The sequence below is a fragment of the Coccinella septempunctata genome, chromosome X, assembly GCF_907165205.1.
Source record: "Coccinella septempunctata chromosome X, icCocSept1.1, whole genome shotgun sequence".
Classification (NCBI taxonomy): Eukaryota; Metazoa; Arthropoda; class Insecta; order Coleoptera; family Coccinellidae; genus Coccinella; species Coccinella septempunctata.
The window spans coordinates 2,485,197-2,512,707 of NC_058198.1; the positions used below are offsets into that span (position 1 = coordinate 2,485,197).

At 36.8% G+C, this 27,511-nt stretch overlaps 2 protein-coding genes across 4 annotated transcripts; one reads left to right on the forward strand and one right to left on the reverse strand.

The window, feature by feature from the left end:
* Positions 1-271: 271 nt before the first annotated feature.
* Positions 272-7,207, forward strand: LOC123321285 (probable E3 ubiquitin-protein ligase makorin-1). Of its 3 annotated transcripts, none has more exons than XM_044908749.1 (8): positions 272-349; positions 430-597; positions 2,538-2,771; positions 2,846-2,980; positions 3,738-4,050; positions 4,283-4,494; positions 4,549-4,825; positions 4,930-7,207. In XM_044908749.1, the coding sequence occupies exons 2-8, from the start codon at positions 542-544 to the stop codon at positions 5,071-5,073; spliced, it is 1,371 nt and encodes a 456-aa protein (XP_044764684.1). In that variant the 5' UTR covers positions 272-349; positions 430-541; the 3' UTR covers positions 5,074-7,207. The 3 variants fall into 3 exon arrangements, with proteins under 3 accessions (XP_044764684.1, XP_044764685.1, XP_044764683.1); XM_044908748.1 differs by having other exon boundaries at positions 309-376; XM_044908750.1 differs by having other exon boundaries at positions 298-597; positions 3,945-4,050.
* A 631-nt stretch (positions 7,208-7,838) lies between these two features.
* On the reverse strand, positions 7,839-27,059 carry LOC123322143. Its single transcript, XM_044909993.1, has 10 exons — positions 26,883-27,059; positions 25,632-25,793; positions 14,735-14,892; positions 12,347-12,419; positions 12,096-12,257; positions 11,843-12,041; positions 11,553-11,785; positions 9,500-9,587; positions 9,070-9,261; positions 7,839-8,959 (listed from the first exon to the last, which is right to left on the reverse strand). The coding sequence occupies exons 1-10, from the start codon at positions 26,907-26,909 to the stop codon at positions 8,844-8,846; spliced, it is 1,410 nt and encodes a 469-aa protein (XP_044765928.1). The 5' UTR covers positions 26,910-27,059; the 3' UTR covers positions 7,839-8,843.
* Positions 27,060-27,511: the final 452 nt, after the last annotated feature.

Sequence of the window (27,511 nt, forward strand, 5' to 3'; positions counted from 1 at the left end):
GTTTTCCTTGTTTTTACTCTGAAACAATAGTTGACCTAAGTTTCACTAAAATTGCTTGTAATTTTTATTCTTGGTTTTTAATTTCTGTATACATTTCTCTCATTTATACATTTAGTTTACATATTGTGAATGCTCTGCTCCATATTCACATCATTGATCCGTCCATCAACATACCTAATACTATGAAAATAAAAAAAATAGTGTATCTAGTAGAGTGAAAATTGCAAAATTCCTGATTTTCAGAGTTTTCACATAGGCAACAGTGGAAATAGAGGAGGGGCCATTAATTAATCGTTCTGTTCGTTACTGGTTGCATTTCTGTTGAGTTGTTGGATTGTTATAACGAAAAGTGTGTACATCTGCTTCAATATTAATGGTGTTTAGGAAAACAATTTTTTTAGTTGGTACAGTTAATATTGTTGCTTGCAGCAGAAAATAGAAGAAATAACCAGTACTACATTTACTATCTGAAGGAACAGGAGCATGTCATTCGATTCCTAGGTCAGAAAACGGTTAAGAATTTTGACTGCTAACCGTCAATATGGCGGAATCTACACGAACATCAAATTTTCGGGGAAGGTGTGTTTCTAACTCTGAGTAAGTGTTCTGGCAATTTTCAGTATGTTTATTGAGGCCGTTGAAAACTTTAGCTTGATTTGGAAATGGTTATATTTAGCGACATTGCCTCATACATAAAAAATGATGGGGGGGAAATGACCTGTCTCGTACAATACTTATTTCTTAAGTCCCTACTTACAATTCTAAACAGCAGTATGATTTTTTAACAAATGGAATTGATGTTTTCATGTGAATTATAAGTGAAGGTCACATTTTGGTTTTCTTGACACATTGTACAATATCAAGCAGATTATCTACTTTTTTTCTCCTTTCCTAAGTATTGTTTATTTGCATATGTCGAATATATACGTTCCATTATGAGAACTGAATATATATTTGTTGGAAAATTGTCTCACTCAACCAGTTTTAGGTAACAGTCATATATTATGTTTGTAATCAGAAGGAAAACTGAAATAATGGAACCCACTAGTGGTAACAGCTTTTTGTTTTGGTGTACCTATCTTTCACAAATGAATATTTTGAAAAGAATGTCGTAAATTAACCGATCTACTTCGTCAGTAAAGGTTGTAAAACTATTATTTTGCTCTTGTTCAGGGATGGTTTTTATAGTTTCATTCTTTATTGTTATTCAATCAGTTTCTGGACCCCTTTAAATATGAACCGTAATAATATTTTCACTACACACTATTATTCTCTGCATATTGGCTGTCAGAAAATTCAATTTTCTATGATCTATCGTAGCAATTACTTGTATGATCTTGAAATAGTTTCACTGAAAAATTTTGAGAATCTGGACACTATTTTCATAAATTCGGTCTTTAGACTGACAGTCAACTCTCTCATTGACTTTCCACAATAGTTTTTGGTTCTGGGTATTTCAATTATTTACATTATTTCATGTGTGCACTTGCATTTGACATTTTACAATTGTAGATATCGGAAACCGCATTGTCTCATCAACAATAATCTATTCATTCATTTTTGGGTAACCGTTGGATGTTTTTTATCTGGTCTAGGAATGACATGGCGAATTATATTAGTCATGTCGTCTCCTAGTCAAAAATAAAAGACTTGAGCATTAAGAATTCTATGGATAACGTGGTTTCTTAGTAGATTTCGGAATAAGGACCCTTCTTCCCCTATTTTATTTGTTATATCTTTCGAATTTTTCCATAAACTCATTCATTCCTGCACAACACAGACTGTACATCTATGTTGTTTAATGGAAGGCGGGAAATATATTTGAATTTCAGTGCTACAGCACTGTGGGCAGTAGTGTAGCTCAGTGTAGTTATTGTAGTAGTATCATCGAATAGACCTATAGTATGGTCAGTAAAGATTTTGATTGAACTGATCAAGGTTTATCTTCCATATAATCTTCATATTTTGTTCTCACGTGAAAATACGTTCAGTATTAGCGGGTCGAGCGTTTTTTGAAACTCGTTCTGATTTTTATTGAATTTATCCGCTACCACGAATATACTGTATCCTTCCATTGACGATTATTTTTGCTCTTTTGATAAATATATTTATGGCATTCCTTTCATTATATTCAATTGTTATTTCTGGTAGGTAGCAGTAATCTGTTTTGTCTATTAGCGATAAGAAACAGAATTAAACCATAGTAAGCTTATCCTATTACTTGCATTTTTTTTTCGATTATCTTGGATGTTGGCAATTGATTTTCATTCAATTTATTACTTAACTTTGTGGTCGATTGTTGGCATCGGCTGTAAGGTCGAGACGGAAGGAAATAGTGCTTGCGATTTGAATGTATTTTTCATTCAGCATGGACGACGTATTATTCCTCCATCAAACACTATAGCTAAGTTATAGCTAGGATGCGGTGGTTCTTAGAAATACCCTATTCTACATTCTATATGTTCTGAATGCTTTTTTTCCGGATATTAGTAATCGGAATTATGGTAAAATGGATGCTGCCATTGTTTTCATTTCAGAACTAACTGGTCCAGAGATGAAGTAAAAAACTCCAGTAATCGGGAACAAAGCCAAGCGAGCAATAGTCGTTCTCGCAATCATAGAACATGCCGTTTTTTCCTACGTGGTAACTGTACACGCTCCGAATGTCAATTCAGCCATGATGTACCAGCAACAACAAACAGCAGGCATAGCCCAATACGTAATTCCAATGCTGTTCGAAGAACAAGTACCAAAAGTACCAGTAGTTCTGGGTGAGGCTTATTTCTGTTCTATTCTATTTCTACCTGTTCAAAAATGTGTTCTATAAATATAACTTGTTTTTCAGTCACAATCAACCTTCTACTTCAAGCCAGTCTTCGTTTTCCTTGAACGAAGCTTCAAATTCGAATAGTATTGATGATGAAAACCAAGCTTCCTCCTTGAGCTCCCTTTCTGATGATGCATCGAAGAATAGCCCAAGGTGAGAATTCATGCAATTTTGTCCCTTTTTTTATCCTTTCTGAATTTGCTTGAACGTGCGTTCACATTTGAAAATTTGTATATCCATACATCATATAACTTATGCAGATATCTCGATTTGAATGGTTTTCTTTCTTTTTGCCATTCAGCCATTCATTGTGTTCTCCATAGTTCAGACTTGGATTTTTCAAAACTCGGTGGCACTTTTGCTATGCTTATTGATATTTATCTGATGATTACACTGCTTAATATTCAGCGTTTCCGATATTATCGGAGGTCGGGGAGTTGAATAAGTTTTCGTCGTTGAGTATTGAACATAGGTTCTTAGTCCTTTTTACGTACTCCACCATTCTTGTTTGTTCCTCAGTGTGCGCATTAGGGAAATATTTGCTAACAGTTGGTCTACTATGCAGCAAATCTTGGATTGAGCGTAGTAGGTGGATGCCAAATGAATCGTTATTTTATATCAACAACATTGTTACTAATTTAATGCCTCAATTAACTATTCTCATCCCAGAAATCCGTTTTTTTTTTGCTTGATTCATTATCTTCTGTGCTGTTTTATTTTTTTTCTTCAAGTTTGGAAATTGCAGCCAATAGGTGGGAAGTTTCTTCCTTCAAAGTTGCAGTTGATTAATAAGATTTCTGCTTTTGTTGTTGATACAGCAGAAGAGCAGGCTTTTATTTCAGTTTGCCCTAGGTGTGGTCCGCCCTTGATTTTATAACCAGAAGCAATTGGTCTTTTTGTTTGTTTCCAGATGTGAGGAGGCCACTAATGGGGCCCAGGAGACGAGCTTTTCTATATATAAAAAAGATTGGGTGAATGCACCCGAATTTGTGCCATCACAACCAAAACAACCAAAAAGTTATGCTCAGGCAGTAAATCCAATGGATGATACTCCTGAATTTATTAATCTCAGCCAGCAGAGCTTGTGCCCGTACGTTTCTAAAGAAGGTTTTTGCAGATATCCACCTGGGGAATGCAGCAATTTACATGGAGAAATGTGCGATATGTGCGGCAAAGCTGTCATGCATCCGTACAATGAGGAACAACGGAAGAAACACCACCAGGTGAGTTTTATACCATTTTATTATATTGGAAGTGGCTATGTGTAAAAACAAGTAATTTAATTGAATATTCCAGAACATAAACATAATTATTTACACTATAACAATATGACCCTTATACCACAGTTTTCAGTGTTTATAGATCATGGATCTCGTATTTTTGTATACCCTTGTGGTAAATTTTTATCTGACTTGTTGCTTAGATTCAGTTTTATAACAATGTTCTTCCTTATAGGAGTGTGTGGAGCAGCATGAGAAAGATATGGAACTGTCGTTCGCATTAGCTCGCTCCAAAGAGAAATCTTGCGGTGTTTGTTTCGAGGTTATAATGGAAAAGGCCATTGGAGAACAACGATTTGGAATCTTGCCGAATTGCAACCACTGTTTCTGCCTTTCTTGTATTAGGAAGTGGAGGCAGGCAAGACAGTTCGAGAACAAAATTATCAGGTGAGATAACCCTTCATGTCGCTAATACGGATTTCACTATAACTTCTTCAACAGAGCCTGTCCCGAATGCAGAATCACATCAGATTTTGTTTGCCCCAGCATGTACTGGGTGGATACAAAAGAAGATAAAGATAAACTTATCGACGATTATAAGAAAGCTTTGGCAAAGAAAGACTGTAAATACTTCAAGAAAGGCTCAGGCAAATGTCCCTTTGGGAACAAGTGTTTCTATTTGCATGCCTTTCCTGATGGCACCAAATGTGATGTTGGACCCCCACCTCGTCAAAGAAGACGTCGAAATTACGATCATACTGATCTAGATGTTTTACAAGTGAGTCTTAATGTGTTGATATACTTATATGTTATTGTATTTTCTAAATTGCCATTATAAAATGCCTTTTGCTATCATCAATATACCATTACATACAATTGCAGCATGTCATCCTTTGGGACTTTCTGGATGATAGAGCCAACCCTTGGCAAAGCCTGGCGGATGACCTAGAAGATCTAGTATCTTTCTTCTCTGATTCAGATGATTCGGATTGGTCAGAGTATGATTTTTTTTATGATTATTCATAATGGCTCTTCTGAGTTTTGGGTTGATAGTTATTTCCTCCACATAAAATATGGGTTTAGACTTAGAAATCTTGTATAAAATATATGTTGTTCATTGATTATACTAATTCACTTTTTTTTAATGTTTATCAAACCAGTATTTATTTCCCTAATAGCTCTTGGTATCTAATTATCACAAAATATGCTTGATTTTTTTTAGTGTCTTTCTTCCCTTAGCTCTGTTATACTGATGAATTTGATCATTTTAAGGTGCTAAGGTCATTTTAAGATTTTGAAATGTTTGTTGTAGTTTATTATTATTTAACGCGCTTTTTAGACTTCGAATTGTCATACAAATTGCAAAACAAAAATTTTGATGATTGAATGCTAAGGGCCAGTGAATTTTCCATTGATTTTGTTCCAAATAAAAAAAAGTCAATCCATGAAGTCTTCTTGTCTATGCTTGTTTTATATTAATTTTTTCATGTTGCAACATTTTTCTCTTTACTTCAATATATTGTACAAATTTCAAGAAATATACTGCGATAACATATTGAAGATTTTTTTTTGTTGTTATTTATTACTGTATGCTGTTTATATATATATATTTTTTTTCATGCACAGATTTGGAAGATTGATTGAGATTGATTCTTGGTATTCTGTGATAAATTCAAGCAACAATAATTTATTTATAATTTTCAGTGCATCACAGGTTTCTTACTCTTTTCCAGTTATTTTGAAAGAAAAATCGTATTGTTCTCAATTGTTCATTTTTCCTCGATATGCCCAGTTGTTATTTTAGTTTGAAATTTTCAAGTTCAGTTACATTACCATACAAATTTGCTGTGATTTTGAGTGATAGAAATTAATTGTAAAGAACTGCAATTTGAATGAAATTTATATATGTACGGTATCAGCATGCTCTGCTACTCTGGTATATGGTCAGTATATGTTACATATATTTATATGTGTAATTCAAAACTGTTGTAAATGTCAGAAAATTTCGTTTGAGGTTCCTGAGGCAACAACATTCATTCGAAATTAATTGGTAATATTCATCATACCTTTTTGTTGATTTATCGGCAGTACGCATTTCTAAATTATCGTTGATTTTTCGGTGAAAATTCTTTATGTAGAAGTATGTGTACAGTTAATTAGTCGCCATTTGAATTGTTAGGCAATTTTCCCAAAATGAGTCGACTGGTCAGTAAAAGCAACTTATTTCTATACTGAAACATCGACCGTCGTTATCAATAACTCTTTTAAATTCAAATTTTGCTTCTGATGATTTCCTCGCAAATTGAAGAGTTCTTGTTGAGCTAATTAAAAGTTTTCCCTCTATTTTAGAATTTGTTATTATTGTGAATTGGATTGCTGAAGGAAATGTAATTTTTTATTTCAACCTGAACGCTGAAAGTGATTGAAGAAACGCCAAATCGAATTTTCTCTTCTTTTGGTGAAGAATCTCTTAATTTCTTGAATTTTTTATATTATGTTGAATTGATATATAATTGAAGTTTACTTTGAATATTTCAAGAATTGTATGGAAATTTTTCTTTACAGGAATATTTGAGGTTGTTATTTCCAAAATTTGGATATGTGACCTTATCACTATTCTCGATTCGAATTAGCCTGTTGCAAATGCTAAAATTGTAAAGATTTCTTAGTTATAACTGAACTCATTCTAATATTCTGTAATGTTTACATTTAATTGAATTCATATTACGCCTCAGATTTCGAAACTTATTGTTTGGGATTCTTGTTGGAGGAGGTATGTTGGTTTACACTGTCAAATCTTAAAATTTTAGTATTGAACATTGAACCTCAATCCGATAATAGTTATATACAAATAATCCAAAAAGGCTGTAGGAAGAAATGTTCATATATTCTTGTTTGAGTATGTTTACTATAAGTCATTTAAATTAGTTTAGCATACGCTTTTTGTACTATATGTATTATAAAAATGTGCCTGATAGGTTTGGGACTGGGGCTTTTGTAACAATAAAAATAAACTAACGCGAAACTGTACCATCATATTTTGTAATGTATTTATTGTCGTCCCAACAATCCTGTAACCTTAGGCAACCCATGCCCTTTGTTATGTTGATAAAGTTCTTCCTTTTTTAATCTGTACTTACACAGTAAACTTTGAATGTTTCCTCTATATTTCATTTCCCTTGTATGTGTTTTGTTGTTCGTTTTAAATGAAAATATTCTCTCATTAAACGTTTCGTCAATAAATTTAAAAGATTTTTTTCCTAATGTTCGTTTCAGCAAAAAGGAGATGGCGTCCGAACAGAATACAAGTGGTCATCCTGGTTCTATGGCGTCTTTGGGGAATTGTGTAATTGAAAGATTTTCAGAACCGCAAATATTTCTTACGGACAGTTTTTAAAGTGTTTTTTTGCAGGTGAAAAATGTCTCCATTCATCAAATATTGAGAGAGAAATAGATTCAAGAGTGTTATAAGGAAAATTGAGATTTGGAAATATTTTCTTGATGAGTTAGTCTAGAAGTTGCAGGTATTACTGGATATGGAAAACCAGCTGCAAACATTTGGATGGATCTCATATTGAGATTATTCAAATGGAAACTAGTGCTATATAGTTCCGATATTTATCTGAATAAATCGATTTCTTTCTAAATCTATTCTTTTATTTAACCCTTCCATCTTTACCTCTGCTGTACAAATAACTATAAAATTGTTTTTTCTTGTCGGGAGATCATCCGGATTTCAAAACATAAATCGTATTTTTTCTAGGAATCGCAACTGAAATAAATGATAATCGTTGAAGATTTCCATCACCATTTAATATTTTACATATAAATAAAAAAAATCCTATACAAATTATTTTTACAATGTCATAGGATATGAGCATCATCTACATTGTTACTAGGAACATGACCTAGTGTCTTGATATTCAGATACCATTTTTCATGTTGAGGTGAAACGCCCAAAATACATCCATCATCATATAGTATGTTCAAACTATGTGTTGATAGGATGAAGATTTCACCTCGAACAAAGAAAAAGTCTGAATGCTAAGTTGGTCTTATTCTGATTCGCCCAGTATCTGAATGATATTGAGAAAATTATACATACTAAAATCGAAGTACAAAAATAATATTGCTAAATATTAAAAAGATGTACAAAGTTGGTTCTATACAACGTACTTATTCATTATTAACTTATCATCTGATTATAAGAGATATATTCAAGATTCTTTTTTCGAGTAACCCCTGTTCACAAGGCGATCAGTTTTTTACTAATAATAGTGTAGTATGCACACAACGTATGCGTCTAAACGTATCAATCATGATTCGTCAAAACCGGATGGCCGTGTGAACTGGCTGCTAGGCAGTGTTTTAGGTTTGGAATGAATTCTCTAAGTTTGTTAACTTTTTGATCCATTCTTAAACCCTTCAGACTTGTCTGAAGAAGAGAATTCTAGTTATTGTCCTTTCCAACAAAGATAGTTAGAATTTGGACAAAACCTTATAGAAAATATGTAGTAAGCTAATTGCGTCTTGAAGCTTTCATATTTCATGATATAGGTGAAGTTTTTTCAATAAAATATCATGAAATATGGACCAAATTAAGTCTAACTTACAGAACGACAACCTTTCGAGTGAGATACATGATTGAAGAAACAAATAATATCCTATAAGCAAATTCAACTAGAAATTATCACGTTTTGTGTATCCAAACGATAACTTATACGAAAAGCATCGAGTTCTCTAAAGTTATATATTTTTGAGCCTGAAAACAGGTTTAACAATCAAAAGATTTTCCTCTAGTCCCATTCTCCAATGTACATGGTGCGCTGTGGTTGACTGGGGATGTAGGATCTTGTAGGGATTGGTAATCTGCCATAAATTTGGTTGTATGGAGACTCTATAGCATCAGTGTCTGAAACAATATCATAATTTCGAAAAGATAGTTCATTTCAAACTCAAAGGTGTTGGGATATTTTACATGTGTTCATTGTTCTTCAAATTTTTTTTCATCTTTGAACTTACCTATACCGCTTTCATAGCTCCTTGTGTGCCACATGTGAGGTGGCATGTGATGGTTGATCTGATGGTGCTGCATCATTGGAAGGGGTGTGGGCTGATTGACTGAAAATCTTTTGGTTGGTACTGTTTCTTTGGTCTTAGATTTTGAGACGAAGTTTGGAACCCTTGCTCTCAATCCGCAATAGTAGGGGTCATCTGAATAATAAATATTTTCTTTATAATATTTTATCCATACGAATCATCTGATGGAGGTTTCATGACCAATAGAAAGTGATATTTCGAACCAAATTGTTCGGATTGAATAATTTTCTGCTTCCATGCATTCACATCAATTTTTTCTCCGAAAGAATATAGTCCGATTTCTCCATTCATTCATGAATGAAAATCTCGAGAAACTGACGAATTGAATTCGAAAGTAATCATGAATACTCACCGTATTTTTTATTTTTGGATTTTTCCTTTCTTGAACTGGGGAATGGCTTCAATCTGTTTTCTTCTCCCTGGTGATCGTCGTAGTCAGGCTGTTGGAAAAAGTTGATTATTCTCAGATAGTCAAATCCCGTTTTCAATGAAGTCCTTCGGAATAATAACAATAATACTACAAATTTTACACAGTTGTAAAGCATTTCCCACGGATACCCTTTTTTCAATTAATTGTTTCATGAACGTCGAGTTAAAAAAAATAAACCAGTATCATTTGCAAGACCGACGCTTGTGCCTAAGCTTATATTATTCTATGGCATAACATTAATTTTGAATGTGTTTCTAATTTTTTTCTCTTTCTTTACAGATTCACAGAGAGACCTGCGACCGTGATTGACTTAAGAAATGTCTTCAATATACTGATGAGGTATGTATTCCTTATTTTTACATGTAATTTTGATGTTCGATGCTCATGAAATTCGTACATTCGAACGGTGTTTAGTTGTGTTGTATCAGAGCCGTCTATAGTCTTTAGAAGGCTCTGGTTGTATTAAAGCCCTTTATTCAATACTGGGTGCTCGTATGTAGCGGGAGAAAATCTTTGAGACTTCATCTCTGCCTCTTGTTGTCCTTATTCGAGTATAGTTGGATCAAAACTGCTTATATATAGAGTCCATTTTCACGCACGAATGCAGTACTCGGGACCAAATTATTCTTTGGCTAGTACTACTGTGTGGTACTGACTACCGACAGTGATTTCTCACATGGATACCGAAAGCACCTGGCAATAATAGAAATAATTGAGTAACTCAATTATAGCATCAGACGATTCGGTATGGCGCTTGAAAATATTATCAGAACTGTGCACTTCTAGAGATGAGCAACGGAAATTATTGTAATTAGGATGCGCTCCTATCTTGATGTACCAATTCTTGGCTAGCGTCGCTGTTTGATCCAAAATTGAAATGTAGTCGTTCCCTCGAGACAGACAAATGGCCTGTTGCATATCGAGAAGTAAATTAATCACGTAGATTTGGTGTTTTTTTGTTCAATTTCGAAATGAAACTTCAATTTGAATCCAGCGTCATAATTTCAGCTTCTGAAAATGAGAAATTAGAGAGCACGCGTGCTATAGGATCGGAATTAGTTTCAAATTCGATTAGAAAATGGAAAACTCCGCTCAGAATAAAGCTGGTAATGACACCAGGTGAGGAATTGTTCCTTGTGAAGTGAAAGAACAATAGTATACAGTACAGTGTTGATCAGATTTTTTCCTATCAAGTCTGCTTATTCATCAATCGTTGGTATTATTAAATCATATTTATTCAATGTTGAAAATTCGATACGGTTGTTTGGAAACTGTCAGTGAATGATCATTATTCACTGTACAATGATTCGAATTGTTCGTCATCTACGCGGTCCAAGCAGTATGATACGATTGTCGAAAATAACGGATAGTTTTATCTCTAATTCGAAAGTTAGAGTTTTTTTTCTTGAACCATGATTGAAAACTCAATTGTAAACGATCGAGGCCAAGATAATTATCCCGCGATTGCTGCAAATAGCGTGTGCTCACTTTTTAGATATTATTTGGATTTTATGGTGTTTACTTTCTCTTTCGCAGTGGCGTGTTGAAAGACTTCGGGAGTTCTTTTTTAATCACAAAAAAACGAGGTTCGCATTACACGATTATTACTCCAGAAACAAACGATATAATAACTCTTGCGAGAGCAATATTTTTGGGCCTCAAATGGACGTGCTTCCTCTTTCATCATTACCAGATATAGCGGTATGGCCTCTCAGTGCTCGCAGAAGAGTTCCACTCACTCGTAGACACAAACGTCAAAGACTAGAGTGAGCAATGGCAATGGCACGCTTTGGACAGCTGGAAAAGCTTCAATAGCTCCGAGACATTTTGGGGCACCAAATTGAACAGGATTTTCCCAACCACTTGGTGGAAAGCATGCAGAGAGAATGCCCAAGTAGTCATTATGATTCACACGTGGTGGTCATATGTATTGAGGGTGAATAGAACTATGAATTTTTGAAAAATTCGTTCTTACCTTGGGAATATCGTGAGGATACATGTTCTCTCTGGGTGGAAGCTTTGGAGGTTTCTCGCTTCTGCGTTGCGCGTGCTGTTGGCTCTGGAGGAGCAGCTGCTCCCTAGCCGCTGCTACGTTACCGTTGAATCCGGAACTACCAGATGAACCACTTCCGTTTCCGGCTATGCTGTAGGGATCTTCGTCTGGTATTGGGATTCTGGGCCTGTTCTTGATGTCCATCACTCGTTGAACTGAAAACAAGCCACCATAACCAGTCTCGATCGACTGAATATTGTTTTAGTACCAACCTGGAGGTAATTTCGACTTCAACATATCCATAGCTACGACGTTTATGATGAGTACCCATATCGGACATTCCAGCAGTTCAGATTCATTCTTTACAAAGGCTATCGCACTAAGGCACTGACATTCTAACCTTCTCCTGTCTGGGTATGCCCTTCGCAGTTCTCTATTTACATTTGATTGGAATTTTTTCATATCGAATAACTGAAACGAGACGTTCGTTAGCCCATATCATCGGAAATTTGTTTCCATATTTACCTTCACAGGTTTGTCTACTTCTAGTGCGCAATTTGGCAGTTTCAGGATCTCATTGCCGATCGAATTTTCTTCGTCTTGCCCGGTGTTCTTTATGTAGACGTTGCATTTCGATACCCTCTTGATGAGGATGTTGCCAGCGTCGTCCATTTTGATTTTCACACCCTGAAAAATTATTCAAAGTCGAAATTACCACTTGATGTATCAGATTTTTCTTATCGTTTCTTCTAGATAATGTTTCAACTGCAACTTACATGTCCAATGTGCCTCTTGAATTCTTCCGTCTTTTGATCTCGCATTGGATTGTCGAAGCCACACAAACCGATGCTGAAAATGTTGAGAAATTGAACAAGTGACAAGGAGGTTTGTCAATTATAAAGGATGGTCTAGTTTAGGATTTATAATCTAGGTATTATACACGGAATAATGCAATTTATTTCATTTCTGTTTGTATACTCGACAGTACCTAATAACTATCAGGCTGTCTGGGCACGAAAGAAAAAGGTTTTTAAGATAGTAGGTATAAACTCAAGTGTCGCTTTATCCAGTTCTCTGAAGTGGCGTGTGTAAAATACGCAAATTGGGCCTTTATTTCCCTGAATTATGAAAGCAGGGGCATATCTCGATAGCCATCAAGAGTACAAAGTATAAACGTTTACGCATAGCAGCTGAGCTCGCATGCTTGACTAACTCCTTCAACATATTTTCATACGAAAACTTCGCTACTTGCCTTCAGACAAGATGAAACGTGCATAGCGGTGGAGAACAGTACCCTTGGGATTCATCATTGTCAATAAAAGACTTTTGGAATCGAACACACAATTCTGACCCACAACTGAAATAGTTTAGCAGTTTTCAGTTTTTTATTGAAAACATTAGAAGGAGGAGTTGATTATCTCCATTTGCTTTAGTGGCTATTACTTTGTGTGAAATTCCAAGGGTTTTCAATGATGAATTTTCGAAGTTGTTTGAGTGATTGTTCATCATTCGCAGATATCGGACCATTTGCTTCTCGTAATGAGAATGTTTATGTAATGAAATTGAAAGATATTGCCTGTGTTTGCTCACAATTACGTATAGAATTCAACTAAGAGGCTTGGAAACAGTAGGTGCGGAATTATTGCAAAACCTCGTCTGACACAAATGCCATAAAGTTACATTTTTATCATATTATCAAGTTGCCTTTCTAATCCTACACAGGCAGTGCTCGTTCATTTTGTGGTAGTGTTCATATCTGAACGGATTGTTGCAGTTAATAAAAGGAAACTACCACGTGTTTCTAAGAATGGTTTGCGAAATGTTCATGTTACAGTTTAGGAGAGAGCGAATAGAAAATGCAACGATTCTTATCTTTGACGTTCGCGAATGTATATTATTACATCGTAATAAAATACCGATCTGTACCAATCCCAGTTTTCAATATATGGAGTAACCCCCTCAATCCAACCACTACGAAATCAAAGTTTCCTTTCCATTGATCTCGATATTTTGTTGAACGATAATTATTTGTCATTTTCCCTGCAAATGCTTTTGTTTTGTAATTTTCTTTGGAAAGGCAGAGCTAGAATTTTTTTTTTTGCCAATTCAATGAGAGACTGACAGGGTGGGTTTGGTGGAATCGTTTCGTGCTCGGTTCCGAAGGTATATGTGAGCGGTTAACCTTTCGAAACAGTTTCTGTTCGTATTCATGAGAACTGTCTAATTCTATTCCAATTTTCGTACGTCGCTTTATGGTATACATGTGGTAGAAGGTCTTTGGAACTGCCCCCGCCCAAGCCCTACCTTCTCGTTTCGTCAGAGACTCATTATATGAAATGGGCGAAATAAAATGTACCATATCGGTATTTTCATAACAGATTGAAATGCTCAGTTCGCTGAATTCCGAATCGGGAGCAGCTATTGCAAACGCGACCCATTAATAACTGTTCTGCAACCGGCAAATAAAAGACATTGTGCCAAGAGATTATCCCGATAAAGTTACCTAACCACACCTGAAGTGCTGTGGGACCACCAAATCGTCCAAATCTCAGTCACCTAGCTCGAGAGTCGTGCTCGAAAGCGAAAGTCGGATATTTGAATGAAGCTCGTGAAACCGTTCATTTTTTTCAACCGGCCTCAGGGTATGATGCGTTTTTGGAACGGGATTCTTCATTCATACATAGTTTTTTTCTCAATTCTTCTTCAAATTCCGAAATATTTGACATGGGGCTAATTATTTTCAATAATTTTCCGCATTTCAAATTTCATTTCGAAACTTTCAGGAAAACTGATCTGATTGATATGATTTCGCTGCTTTCATTAAATGTGTAATAATTTCTTATTATGGCCCGTGTCGTGATTAGATTGTAGGCATCTCAAAGTTGACTAAAATCGAAGCGAGTACATTGTTCAATCAGGAACTTTCTCCAAGATCGTCCCTAATGAACCGTCTGTCTGATTCCAATGGAGTTTGTTTTGAAATCTTCCATTATACAGAAATTCGCAATGTTTGTCTCACGAACGTGATTACTTCACCTCATGATATCCTTCGAATACTGTCAGAAAATGCTTTTCGACGTGCACGTAGACATGGGACGACAAAATCGCGAATTTAATCCAAATCTGGGAAGAGAATGTGGCCTTTTCATTTTATGTTAACTTACCGAAAACCATCGAAGCCATCGTCTGATCCGTTAACCGTAAGAACTGGTGCTCTGGCATAGGCCTTTGCCACCCTTCTGTTCCTCTCCAAAACGATCACTTTGGCCCATATTTCGTCATCTATTTGAGTCCATTTGTCCAACACCTCCTGAATGTGGTCCTGTAAAGGAAGAAAGAAAACTTTAGCCTATTCATACTAGGTGAACTGAACTCGAGCAGTAAAATGTATCTATTATATCTAGTATATTTTGTAACACTAAATTAATTTCGTGTTTCAGTCCCAAAACTTTCGATACCATGAATTTTTATGTTTTTTTCTAGTCGGTATTTTCCAAAAACATTATAAATATCGTGAAACCAAAAATTTGACGAGGTGAACCGTTTGAGCTTCGTGATCTTTGCTGAGTTAAATTCATGAATTCTTACATTTGTATTGTTATTGAGAAACGATCTATTGTTTGTTTACGATTATTAACGCAATCGTTCCGCATTTCCCTTTTACCCTAGCCGAATGATTAATTATAACTATCGCAATCAACAAAGTCTTATTGAGTTGAATCGTGTGCACCCTACGCCACTGGCGGAATCGGTGTTGATTCGCAAAAAGCCCGCCACTGAGACGAGCTGAGAATAGAAATTGAGATCAAGACTGGAATTATTCAGTTTGCAGTAAAGTTAAATCATTGTGGCTCTGAATAGCCTAAATATAGTAAGTGCACGTAGCCTGCTCCTTGAGCAACTATCCCCTTCGTTATATCTTTCCTCGCATGGTACAATGGCATTTAATTCAATGTAACTTTGATAAAAACGTTGTGAACGAATTTGTCTCTGGATTTCTCCTACCTTCGACGTCTGATGTTAAAGCCAAAACATGCTGGAAACCAGTTTTTTCGAAATAAAAATTGTTTCATATGGCAGGTTGTGGGTGTATTACTTTACCCTGTATTTCAGATCAGGGAGAAGAACTCGAGAAAAAGGAGGATGAAGGTTGGCGAAAATCTATTAGCGTCGGATGTATTCATTCTGGTATACGGCTGGTATACGATTTTGCCTCGAAACGGCCATTTATCACAGACGGCCTTCGATACAGAACAGCAGAAAAAGGAATAGTACTACCTATCTTTACAGAGATAAACTCTCGCAGGCAACTCAAACAAAGAATTTTGCTTTCTCTATCAAAATTCCAGTGGGCGTTGCGATTTTGTACGCGTTCGATTCTAACCATTAAGCGAAAATGGTTTCTCACACGTTCAAATTTTCAAGGTAACAACCTCCATTCGGACGTCCAAATTAAAATTGAAATTCACCCAGATTGCTTATCTTTGTCCCCTTAACGTTTTTCCAGAAGGAATATTCTATATGTTCCACGCCGATTCTGCTTTTGGCCCATTCCTTAAATGGCGAATTTTGCATGTATGCAAATGTTGTAGATTATGTATTCGTCCACAAGGAATCTACTTTCACCTACACATGTTTCTTGAATTCGTTTTATTACGAGATAGAGTGAGATAATATGAGGGATTCGTTGGAAATAGTGTTTTTCCTAATGCAGACTGATAGGCGAATAGGGAATGTGGTATAGTGACAAATCATTTCGGTTTTTTCAATCGTAGTGTCCCCCTGTACGTGTCAAATTTGGACAGCAATGTTAAATTTTAATATCATTATGAGCGGATGCTTCATCTCCATGAAATTATCGACATAAGATATGCTAATAAGGGTTTCTGATCTTTTAGTACTAGTAGATATCCACAACCCAAAGGGGTACTGAATATATGCACAAAACAAGTACGAAATGTACAAATAGCGAACGAATAATCGTTGTGGTACAGAGATTCGTGTGAGAATCTCTATCCATTAGTGCCTGCCCTGTTCTGCTGGTCGTTATATCCGACTTGTTCTACCAGCTATCTAAGTGCAGCAGCAAAAAGCGACTTAACACCACTAACTTACTTCTGAAGATTACAGTTAGTCATTACTGCGGCTGCAGTAACCGACTTAACAATGCTGTCATACTCTACTAAACTATGTAGGTACTTCATTTGATACTACTTGCGTGCTCGTATTCATAATATTATAATTACGTCGTGTTTCAAGGTTAACAAACTATATTTTAAGAAATAGGATCAGGACGTAGCCCCATTTTTTTTTGCACGTAACCGCCACTGCCGGAAGCTGAATGTTTATGCTCGCGGAAGTGTGGGGAGCATTTTTCGTACTTATTTTTGCATATTATGGCGATGATATCTACATTGCTCATTAAATGATTGAAGATATGGATTGAGAAGGGAGATAAAATGGCCTATTGGCGTTTTATATAGAGGAGAGTGTTTAGGATTGCTAACCTGTTACGATATTATGCATAGATTATTGGTTATAGACGAAAATAAATGAGTGGGACTTGAAAAATATTGGATGATGGTAAAATTTCAATGTCGGGATCTGTGGAAATGCGATCGATGACGAACGAAAGGAATTCCAAAAGTGTCGAGCGAAGGTCTTCCTTTGCGAAAGAAAGGCGTGAACGGCCAGATTCCCATGAGTTTTCCCAGTAGCTAAACCGATTATCGTACGGTGCTGATTCTGAATTCGTCGATTCCGGCTAGATATCGCAACAAATGTGTTGTGACATCCCATCAACGTGAAACGTGATTGTTCATAGCGGAATCTGAGCCGCTAGGCGTCCTTGTCCGGCGTTTCTCTACAAACGTACGAACGTTCTCCGCCGCGAATTTTCAGGATTCCAGCTTAACTGGAGCAAAATAATACCGATTTATTCTCATTACCATTCGATTTGCGTTTGCTCATGCACCCAATCCCGGCCCGAGTATTTTACCGGATGCTCTTTCGTCCGTCTAATTGGGATATGCCAGTATCACCGATCCCAGGAGAAGGACCAAACCGAGCACTGAAAAATGTGCCTCCAGCACTAAACACCGTAAAAAAGTGTCGAACCTATTCCAGTGTATTGGAAGGATAAGGACCAATATGGAAGATTTCGCTATTAATGGCAGAAAAGCGATCTTTGTGATCAGCAGCCCTAGGCTTGCATGGGAAGTACCAAATGCTACCATTTTTCTCTGGTATCCAATCCTCGGATCCCATTCCATGATTGATGGCCCACGATCATGTGAATTTTAACAGAGGCCTACTTTCGTATTTCGACATGATGAAGAACCTCGTCTAAATTAATGGCATCGATTGGCGCCCTCCGGATTTTTCCAGGCTCTCGTCATCCTATGACAAACACTTGTTAAATTCGTCCTTCGACAACTGGTAGTTACAAAATAGACGACGAAAATCTTCATGAATTCGTTCCACTGTCATCCGCGGTTCCTTCGTCTGGGATCATCGCAATTTTATTATTACGAAAGTGCCTTTGGAATGGTAAAGGTCGTCCGTGATCGAAATGTCGTCTATATCCGTGTTCCCCCAAAAACGTTTAATTTCGCAATCTATTATTTCAAGGTTATCACTCGTGGGCCTCGCCTCCTGGTCCACATTGAGTAACTGGCCCTACCTCTCGAAAGATTTCCTTCTGATCAATATTCCATCGCTATGGCGAAATGTTAGAGGCTGCCTGAACCAATTCACGTTTCACTCCTTATAAATTATAGTTGGCTTTAAATTAGTCTGTGCTGCTCCTTCATTCAGACACATATAATCGGTCAACATTAAGGATACTGATGCATATTTTCGTATCACACATTTTTCATCAGTTGCATGAACTAATAAACATTATAAAACGTCTTCAGGTTCACCCTGAATCAAGTTTTTCATGAAGTTCGATCCCTGCTCGTCGAAAATGCATATATAAATGATTTTCCCTCGATTTGAACATCCAAAATCGATCAGTGAACAGTCTGAGGTATTTCGAAGTACGTAATAAAAAATACATCATCCTTTGTTCACGACGATTCCCGTTGAATTGTATGGGATCATTGAGTAATACGGCAAACGATTCATTCATCAATTTATTTGTGAGCCTACGCTTCTCAGAAATCGTTTCCACTCATCGTAATTGTTGATATAAATAGCGCGATTAAGTTCAGGAACCTCCGAGATGGCGTTTGTCGCCGTACATCATGGCGATGAAAAGTTATTAACGAAAAAATTTCGGGTTTGAGTCCTCGTCCCAATAAATGTTCGGGTGATAACGTCCCCTAGTATTTAATGAGCTTTAAAATTCGCATGGGGTCCTATAGGTAGTGATTGAAGATGTTCCAAACACTTATGCTGGCGTATAAATTCTTGTAACGCCTTTGGGGGTAAATTCTACCAGTCCTTGTTCAGACACTGGTCCCATTGAAAGTGAATTTGCGTACGGTTATTTATTATGGTCAAATATAAACAATATTTGAGTGCCCGTTTTGGTCGCTTGCGAAGAGTCAGAGAAATAACGCCTCATTGTAATTCCGCAATAATTGTTAATGGGGGGGATGCTGTAGATAATAATTTCACTGTTTTGTTGGTCAATAAATAACGTCACTTTTATGCGTCCAAAGATGCAAATTATGTAAAAGTTCTCCTTGAGATTTAAATATCGAAAATTACTCATCTTCAGGATTTAAGATGACGATCCATTACGGGGGGGATAAACAAGGCGATCTACTAAATTTGAGGCTGAATTAGACGGGGACTAAAAATGATCATTACCCACTTTTTATCCAGGCTGAAATATCGAGGATATGTAACAGTTTATGATACCTTTTTTCGAAAGCAACAATTTCACGAAACGACAAACGGAATTAACATACCTATTGGGAAAATGAAGCATAACGTACAAACTCATACGATGCCCTTAGGCCACCTCAATTTATGGCCTTTAGTTCGAGCATACCCTCCTATAACACGAGTTAGCGCTTAATTTCAACCAACTTTGTGGTATCATTATTCTCTGCTTGCGATAGGTCATTTTTTTCAAATTAAATCGATCCACCAAGAACCAGACTTTGTATAAAATCAGCAGTGGAAGCGATTCATCTAACTCGGATGAATATGCAACTGGAGGATCCTCTGACATGTATATTTAGCATATTCTTCTTTCTTATCCAGAAGAAAGCAGCAAATTCTCCACAAAGCTTCATCAGATCCTTTTTAAACGATCCAACAAAATTTTTTGGTAAGGTTTCCAATTCTGCTTGGAAAAGCTACATGTCCTTGATTGGATAACCCAAAATGGCTGTTACATACAGACACGCGAGCGATTTTTAAGGGTTCCGTTTTTTGATCGGATGAACGGGACCCTGAAAAGTTGCAATGGTCACAGCTGAAGGTCGTGTTATAAGAAGTGTAACATGTGGGAAAAAAAAACACAAACGAAAAACGTACGAACAGGAGTCGACGGGGTGCCTTGATTGGTACACGAATACGTCCGAATCAAATTTATAAATATTTAGGCAGTATACCGTTATTACACTGATGTAATAACTTCTGAGTTAACGGATTTTTTTCAACACGAATTACTACTTACACTCATGGGGTGGAATGTTCTTTGATCACATACGGATTCCTTTGCTAGCGAGTATATATAAATTACAAAAAACATTTATTCTTGTTTTTTTTTGACAAAAATTTGGAAATGATTAGTATGAAAGAATGTACACTGCATCACCCCTCAGACATAAAGGCCGCGAAATGATTCAAAAGGTTCATTATTCTGACCCGAAAGGACCGAATCTTCCTGCCGACAATGAAACATTATGATGAATCGAAAAAAAAAAATACTTGGGTTTGTTAACGAAGTGTTGCATTGGCTGGCGTAAATTGGACTTCTTCGGCAATCATATTAAGATGAAAAATTGCGAAGGTCCCCTCCGAATGATACACTGTTGCTTGAACATCAGGCCCATATAACTCATCTCGCAGAATCCTCGGAATTTGCAGGATCAGCAATGACGAATCATAATGAATTCGGGTTTTCTGGATCTGAAAAGTGTTAATAAATAATCCGGACTTTGATTTATACGTCCAGGCCGAAGAATATGTCCGTCTCATTCCGTTGGGACGGAGCTACGTCATATCGTAATGAATTTTCAATTTTGAGTAATGGATGCAGCTCTTACAGTCAACCCATTATACCTTCGGACAAACGCGGCCAAAGATTTCCAACTGGGAAGATAGCAATCTTGACTTAACCTTTTACCAACGAAAGTCACGACGAAATGACGACTTCACTGCACTAATAAAGTATAATAAGGCAAACTTTTACTTTCTATATGATATAACGCACAAGACACCTGCTATTTACGAGCTCAGTATCGAATTAAACAAAGACAACTGTTTGTATCACTTACGACGAAATCTGAGAATATTCAATATTGCGTATGTTGCTTCAACTTTTGTGCAAGGATCGATCTGCTCTGCTTGGCAGTTTGATCGATTTCTCGTAAGACGAATGAGTTCATATCCATAATACAGATTATCTTGTGATTGAAGATTCAGGGGGCATTTTACTGCATTTTGGGTGGAAAACATTCCTTCCAAGTTTATTTTTCTAATCAAAATCACTGATTCCAATTCCTAGGAGCACAAAATTGAAAATAGCTTCTTTTCGACTCTTGAATTGTTCTTGTGTTATCGTAATGAATGTGCATGAGCGAATTCATTTGATCGCAGGCGAAGTTTCTGCTCATATAGCTCGTTTTTGTTCATATTCTCGTTGTGTAGCTCGGTGTGAAAGTTGTTTTAGTCGTCAGGGTCCCACAAATGTCAAGGAATTTTACAGTAGGTCTGGCTGATCGGTATTAAGAACGATAATCAGGCTTGCCTGGATATATTCACGATTGCGAGCGATCTAAGGACAATCCCACTAATGAATTCCTCGGAAAGTTCTCCAGTTCGAATCCTGATACTCGAATAAGGACACAAAAAACGGGAGGGATGAAATGAATCTTTTACAGACATATCAAAATAATTTGCTGTAACTGAATCTGTTTGAAACCTCCGATTTATCATTTAACAGCCCGATTGTCAGTTTTACCTCTCATATTTTAGTTTTGCCTTATCATATCAGTTACTTCATATTTTGATTTCAGGCGAACAACAAGCGACATTTGCAAAAATTGCGAAGAAAAGAAATGACTGAGGGGTCTTGGAGAACAGTCTTTCCTCTGTCAGGGCTGGGCTGCCAAGGGATCTCCCTGAGGGGTCTTGGAGAACAGTCTTGTCCCTTCTAGGACTGGGCTGCCAAGGGATCTCCCTGAGGGGTCTTGGAGAACGGTCTTGTCCCTTCTAGGGCTGGGCTGCCAAGGGATCTCCCTGAGGGGTCTTGGAGAACAGTCTTGTCCCTTCTAGGGCTGGGCTGCCAAGGGATCTCCCTGAGGGGTCTTGGAGAACAGTCTTGTCCCTTCTAGGGCTGGGCCGCCAAGGGATCTCCCTGAGGGGTCTTGGAGAACAGTCTTGTCCCTTCTGGGGCTGGGCTGCCAAGGGATCTCCCTGAGGGGTCTTGGAGAACAGTCTTGTCCCTTTCAGAGCTGGGCTGCCAAGGGATCTCCCTGAGGTCTTTTCCAACTTTAGCCATCGATGGACCAAGAGCGATAAAGCAAGTTAAAAACGTCAATGTGAGTTACTTTTCATCATGAAGGTTGTGGGTTGACTTGAAACTGTGACATTTTTCGTTATTCCGTTTCTATTCAAATCGAATTGAATTATAATATTAATTTCGGTATACAACATCGGATTCGTGAAATTTAACTTTTTCATTTCGGCCATAATATTCATTGACAACATAAATACACCCAGTGTACGTCGCACCACTGGGAGGTTGACCATTTCCGTCCCCTGCTGAATTTATTGACCGGTATGCATTCCACGGGCTTAAGGTTCCAAAAAGTCATAATATATGTGAGTAACAAAAAAAAATAAATGAAATCACATACGATTCCAGTCACCTCTTGAATATATTAGCGTCGACTCCTTCAATGAGAAGCATCTACTTGAATCGATGAACAATACAGGACATCATTTCAAACCTCGTGGCAATAACCTTAAAGCCGGGTTTGTGCAAAGTAAAGGACCGATCTGATCTGATAAAAATGGAAGAAAACGAACGCGCAAACTTTAAGATGAGTGTCGGGTTGAAATCTTCACAAAAATATTCATTCTTGCTGAATATTATTCCGGCTTGCATCGCCAGAAAATACAATGCTTATCCCTTCGAGAAATCCGACAAAAAGTAGTCGCTGTGAATGCATTTCTTTTTATTTGAGGATCGGAATTGTCGATATCGGTATATTTTTCAGTTATTCAGTTATTTCAGTTGATAAATTTTCATTAAGGCCAAAGAAAAGTTGTTGCTTAGAGCTTTTGAATGTAAAAAAATTCACCTGATGGTTGTTTTACGCACATTGTGGTAGCGGCGTGGTTACTCGGACAATGATCTGTAGATACATCGCTAGAGCATGTCTCAATATTTGAGATTATCTCGAAAACAGTGAAGAAATATAGTGTAGATAATGAATGGCCTTATTGCAAAAATGAACAAAAAAGCCCCACGCTTGAAAAGTGGTTTTGAGACCATGTAAGAAGAGCTTCTACAGCGTAATCTTTATTGCACTCTTGAATGCTGGTATAAAACTAACAAAAAGCGTTATTTATTACACCCAATCTATGGATGACAATTCGCCAATATTTTATTTCACTACCTAGGCATTATGCATTGAAAATTCCAGCAAAAGAGCCACATTGAAATGTTAAAGGAGCTAGTGTTTTTTATGCCGAGACATAGGTTATTTTAATCTAAAATGGGACTTGCTCGGAGACGGCCTTAAACTGGTTTTGGTTAATCGGTGTATGCAAAAGAGTAATTAATACGACTTTTGTGAAAATTCACTAGAAACTGAGAGTGGCTCACAAAAATAACTTTTATCTCAAACTCGCCTGCACAGATCCGGCTTCGCTCGGACTCCTTCCATAAATCACACATAGAAACAGATTTTAATGTTAATCATCTTTTTTTGACCTGACGAGAATGTTTTTGGGGCAACCAAGTACCAATCGATAGAAATGAGATGAAAAAAATCAAGTCTGCGAGTTTCAATATGTGACCTCTATATGGTTTTTTCTTGTGCATGTTTTTCCTTGTTCAAATGACGTTTCTTCGAAATTTTTGGCTCTCGTTAAATATCGTTTTTTTTTTCAATTTCATTGTAGATGTTTTACGAAAAATATGATAGCGTCATTTCCTTTTTGTTGTAGTTTCAGGAACATAGGTGGTTCGAAATTTGGGGAGTTTTCAGTATATTTGATAATTCATATATTTGACGTCGAATTGATATCGAAAAGTGAGGTGACTCAATTCCTTCAAAATTTCAGATTCACATTCATTATCTCCTTATTTGATTCTTTGATAAATTCATTGGAGCGTCTCGCTATTCCTTCTGACTTCCAAAATCCAATATCACGTCCACAAAAATCTAGAACATCGATACAAGTAGGTGGTCATACGTTTTACCGTTTATATTTTCAGGGCGTATGATAGTATGGGTACTATGTTATTTCGCATTGTTTTGTGCTCTGCAGGATTATTCTAAATTGTGAATTAAAATTCATTGTACGTTTATAACGGATACCCTCGGTATGTATCAATGGACGTGATTATATTTTCGTTGAATTTCCCACAATCAGATCTGAATATTCCATTGAAATGGATGCGTACGAAAATTCCTTGAATGTGGCGATGGAAATTTTCTCAGGAAACATCCCTGACGACAAGTTGTTTGCCTATCTTTGCTGCTCCTGATGCAAATATTGAGTCCTTAAAGAGTGAATACTGAATTATCTGTTTTCTGATAATCACCAGCTATGGGCTGTCCAGCTGAGGGGGGTTTTTCCTGAATTTGAAAGCATTTTTTGTATTTGGTTTAACTTTGGGTAAAAACTTGGTATGCTGTCAGAACTGAACAAATGTCGTTGATTTTTTTTTGTCTGATTCGGATCACTTGTAGAATTTACAGCTACTCTGGGCTTGCATTTTATCTTTCATTCGAAACGGAATGAAATCTTGTAGTATGCGCAAGATTAACATGAAGATATAAGGGCTGTGGTACCCCATAAATTGAGTTGTACATTCCGAGTTCAGATCAGAATGTGAAGAGAACATTTCGCTGGCGTTTACTGGATATGTGTTGAATACACCGCGTATGCTCGCCAGCCAATTTATATTCCGCGTTTATCTTCCGAATGAAAATAGAACTGAGAATTCTAAATTCTGGGAATGTGCAGAACTGTTGCCCACCAAAGTTGTTCCTCGTACACCCCAATCAATAATGGTGTTAAGTTACCATCGGACTTTTTCTTTTGTTTTGATTAAGCACGTTTTTGCCTATAGTACTCGTTCGGTTGAGCCTGAAATATGACCCTTCCAAACGTGCTTTTTTCCGGAATACCCGTATGTGAAAAGGTGTGAAGTTGTCGGGTAATCTATCTATTTTGCATACAATTCTTTGTTTTATCCGAGAACATTGTTGTTTTATTGGTGATAAATTGAATTTACGATTAGATGAAAACGAACTTGTACCTATTTTAATGTGTCCTGTTGTATCTAGTATCTTCAACAATAATTTCCATCCAAAGAGTCATAAATATCGATAAGAAATAATTGCGATATTAGCTATTGAGTTTAGACGTGAAACCACACGAGATATGTTTTGTCTGTGAGTAACACAATGAGTCTGATAGAACAAAATCTGATTGAACCCAAATAACTCTTCCCCTTTAATGAAAAACTATGCCATATGTGAAGAATTTATTTTTCTATACACATTCGAGGGATTTTCGATTTTCAGACAGGGTAAATACGAATGAATTCTTCATAATTATTCACATATGGCAAAACGTCATAAGAAATCTGAACAAATGTGTGGATAGTGAATCAATGAGTATAAGCGGTGTACCTACCTTGTACAGTTTGTCCTTCTGGTACCACACGTCCTCCTCCTCTTCTGGGGGTTGAAAAGTGGAGTCCATGTGCAAGTCGTCTCTGGACCTTGATAAAATTCTGCGTCTTGATACCATATCAGTTAATAGAACAGCCGATATCGGTAACTCAGCGACTGCGATCTAGAAAAGAGATGTACTCATTTAGAAAGCTACGGAATAAGGGAAAGTCAACATTTTAATTTATGTGAATTATGTAAAATTGAAGCCCAATTACGTTTCATTATTCTTTACTTTCGGTCGAAATCGCTTGATAAAAATTACAAAACTAAATTAATGCATTACTGGCACGGACGGTCGACGTTAAAAAGCAAGAACAGAACGGATTGTTGGTTTACCGGAATTTCGGTGCTCCGTACACACCTACACTGCATTTGACGCTTTTGACCGGTCATAAATCGAAAAAGATTATTTTTGTTATCTCATCGTGAGTTGTTCGGGAGAGTTTTAATTGTTCTCGCCTTTTAAGTTGATGTTGGGGATATCTAGACGTTTCACTAACGATTTTGTTATGGCACCTACTCACTAATTTCGTGTTCATCGAACTTGTTGAGATCCAGATATTCCAGATCCTACACATCTTTTCAGGTACTGTTAAGTTGTGGGATTTTCAATGGCGCTCTGTTGTTTGAAACAGTTACGCAATAAAGACTTTTTAAATCGGGAATCTTCGATTATAACTCCATCTAAATTAGGATTTGGAAAATTTTCGAGATATCACCATCACATGACTTGGTTTTTCTCCTGTCTTGGCATATGATGGTTCATAGATTTAGTGCTAATTCTATCGTGTTATCTTCAGAGAAATTCCTGAATGGCTAGCCGTTTTGTGATATCCGTGAACCTAAGCGTAGCCTAAATTGAGCATAAAGATCATGTATCAGCCCTTTTTGTTCCTGCGTGAAGAATTCGTGGAATGCGTCATAAAATTTCAATTTAACGTTATGGCACCCGAACAACTGTATCGTTGTGAAACAACAGACATTTAATATCGAAATAAAAATTATAGAACCTTCATAAAACGTTGTATGCGTAAGTCGAGGGAATGAGGTTGACAAAATTTTTTATAATAGCCGAATTTGATGCCGCATAACCGAATTTTTGGTTGCTTCTTCAGTTTTAGAGGCAGTAAAAAGTTAGATTAAATCTTAGATATTACGAAACGGAGCGTTCTTCCTTCACACTTGATTCAAGATATGAAAATGATATTACCTGCTTGAAAAGCCGAAAAAGCCGCATTTTCAAGAACACTCTGACACGGCACTTCACAGCTAACTGGGTAATTGTAGAAAATACCGTAAAGCAAAGAAAGGCGCCATGGCTTGGCACAATGAGGAAAAATTTACATATATATCTTTCACTAGCAAGTCTTTTCAAGGTATTGTTTTTTAACGCTAAGCTGATTGTCGGGATTTACATTGAAACTGAAAGTCTACATCGATACTTTCCCCCCTCCAGAGTAACTGGTGAAGTTGCATAAGGAAGATATTCAATAAATCAATTTCTCGGCTTGACAATTTCGAATTTATATGCTGGCATTGTGCATCATCCTCCAAACGCGCAGCTCTTTCTGGATCTTTGCAACTGAAATATCCATGCTTTATTACACCGGTTTCGAAAATCCAGGCTGCAATGTACGGAGTCTTTCTGAAATTTTACCGTCGCGAAAATCTACTGAATTATAAATATACTGTGTGGTATCACGACGGGAATACCTACTAACATTTCATATTTTTCAACATATCTTTCATGGTAGGATGAGGTTGTTGCTGAGGATGAATTGGTTAAATTCATTATTCGAGTTTTATCTTTCTGAGACAAAAAGTTTCTCCTCCAAACCA

Coding starts and splice junctions, on each gene's coding strand:
- LOC123321285 (XM_044908749.1), top strand. CDS start 542: ATGGCGGAATCTACACGAACATCAAATTTTCGGGGAAGGTGTGTTTCT. Junction 2,981..3,737: donor GCATCGAAGAATAGCCCAAG/GTGAGAATTCAT, acceptor GTTTGTTTCCAG/ATGTGAGGAGGCCACTAATG. Junction 4,826..4,929: donor CTGATCTAGATGTTTTACAA/GTGAGTCTTAAT, acceptor ATACAATTGCAG/CATGTCATCCTTTGGGACTT.
- LOC123322143 (XM_044909993.1), bottom strand. CDS start 26,909: ATGCGGCTTTTTCGGCTTTTCAAGCAG. Junction 12,258..12,346: donor TCAAGAGGCACATTGGACAT/GTAAGTTGCAGT, acceptor ATAATTTTTCAG/GGTGTGAAAATCAAAATGGA. Junction 9,262..9,499: donor ATCCAAAAATAAAAAATACG/GTGAGTATTCAT, acceptor TTTATTATTCAG/ATGACCCCTACTATTGCGGA.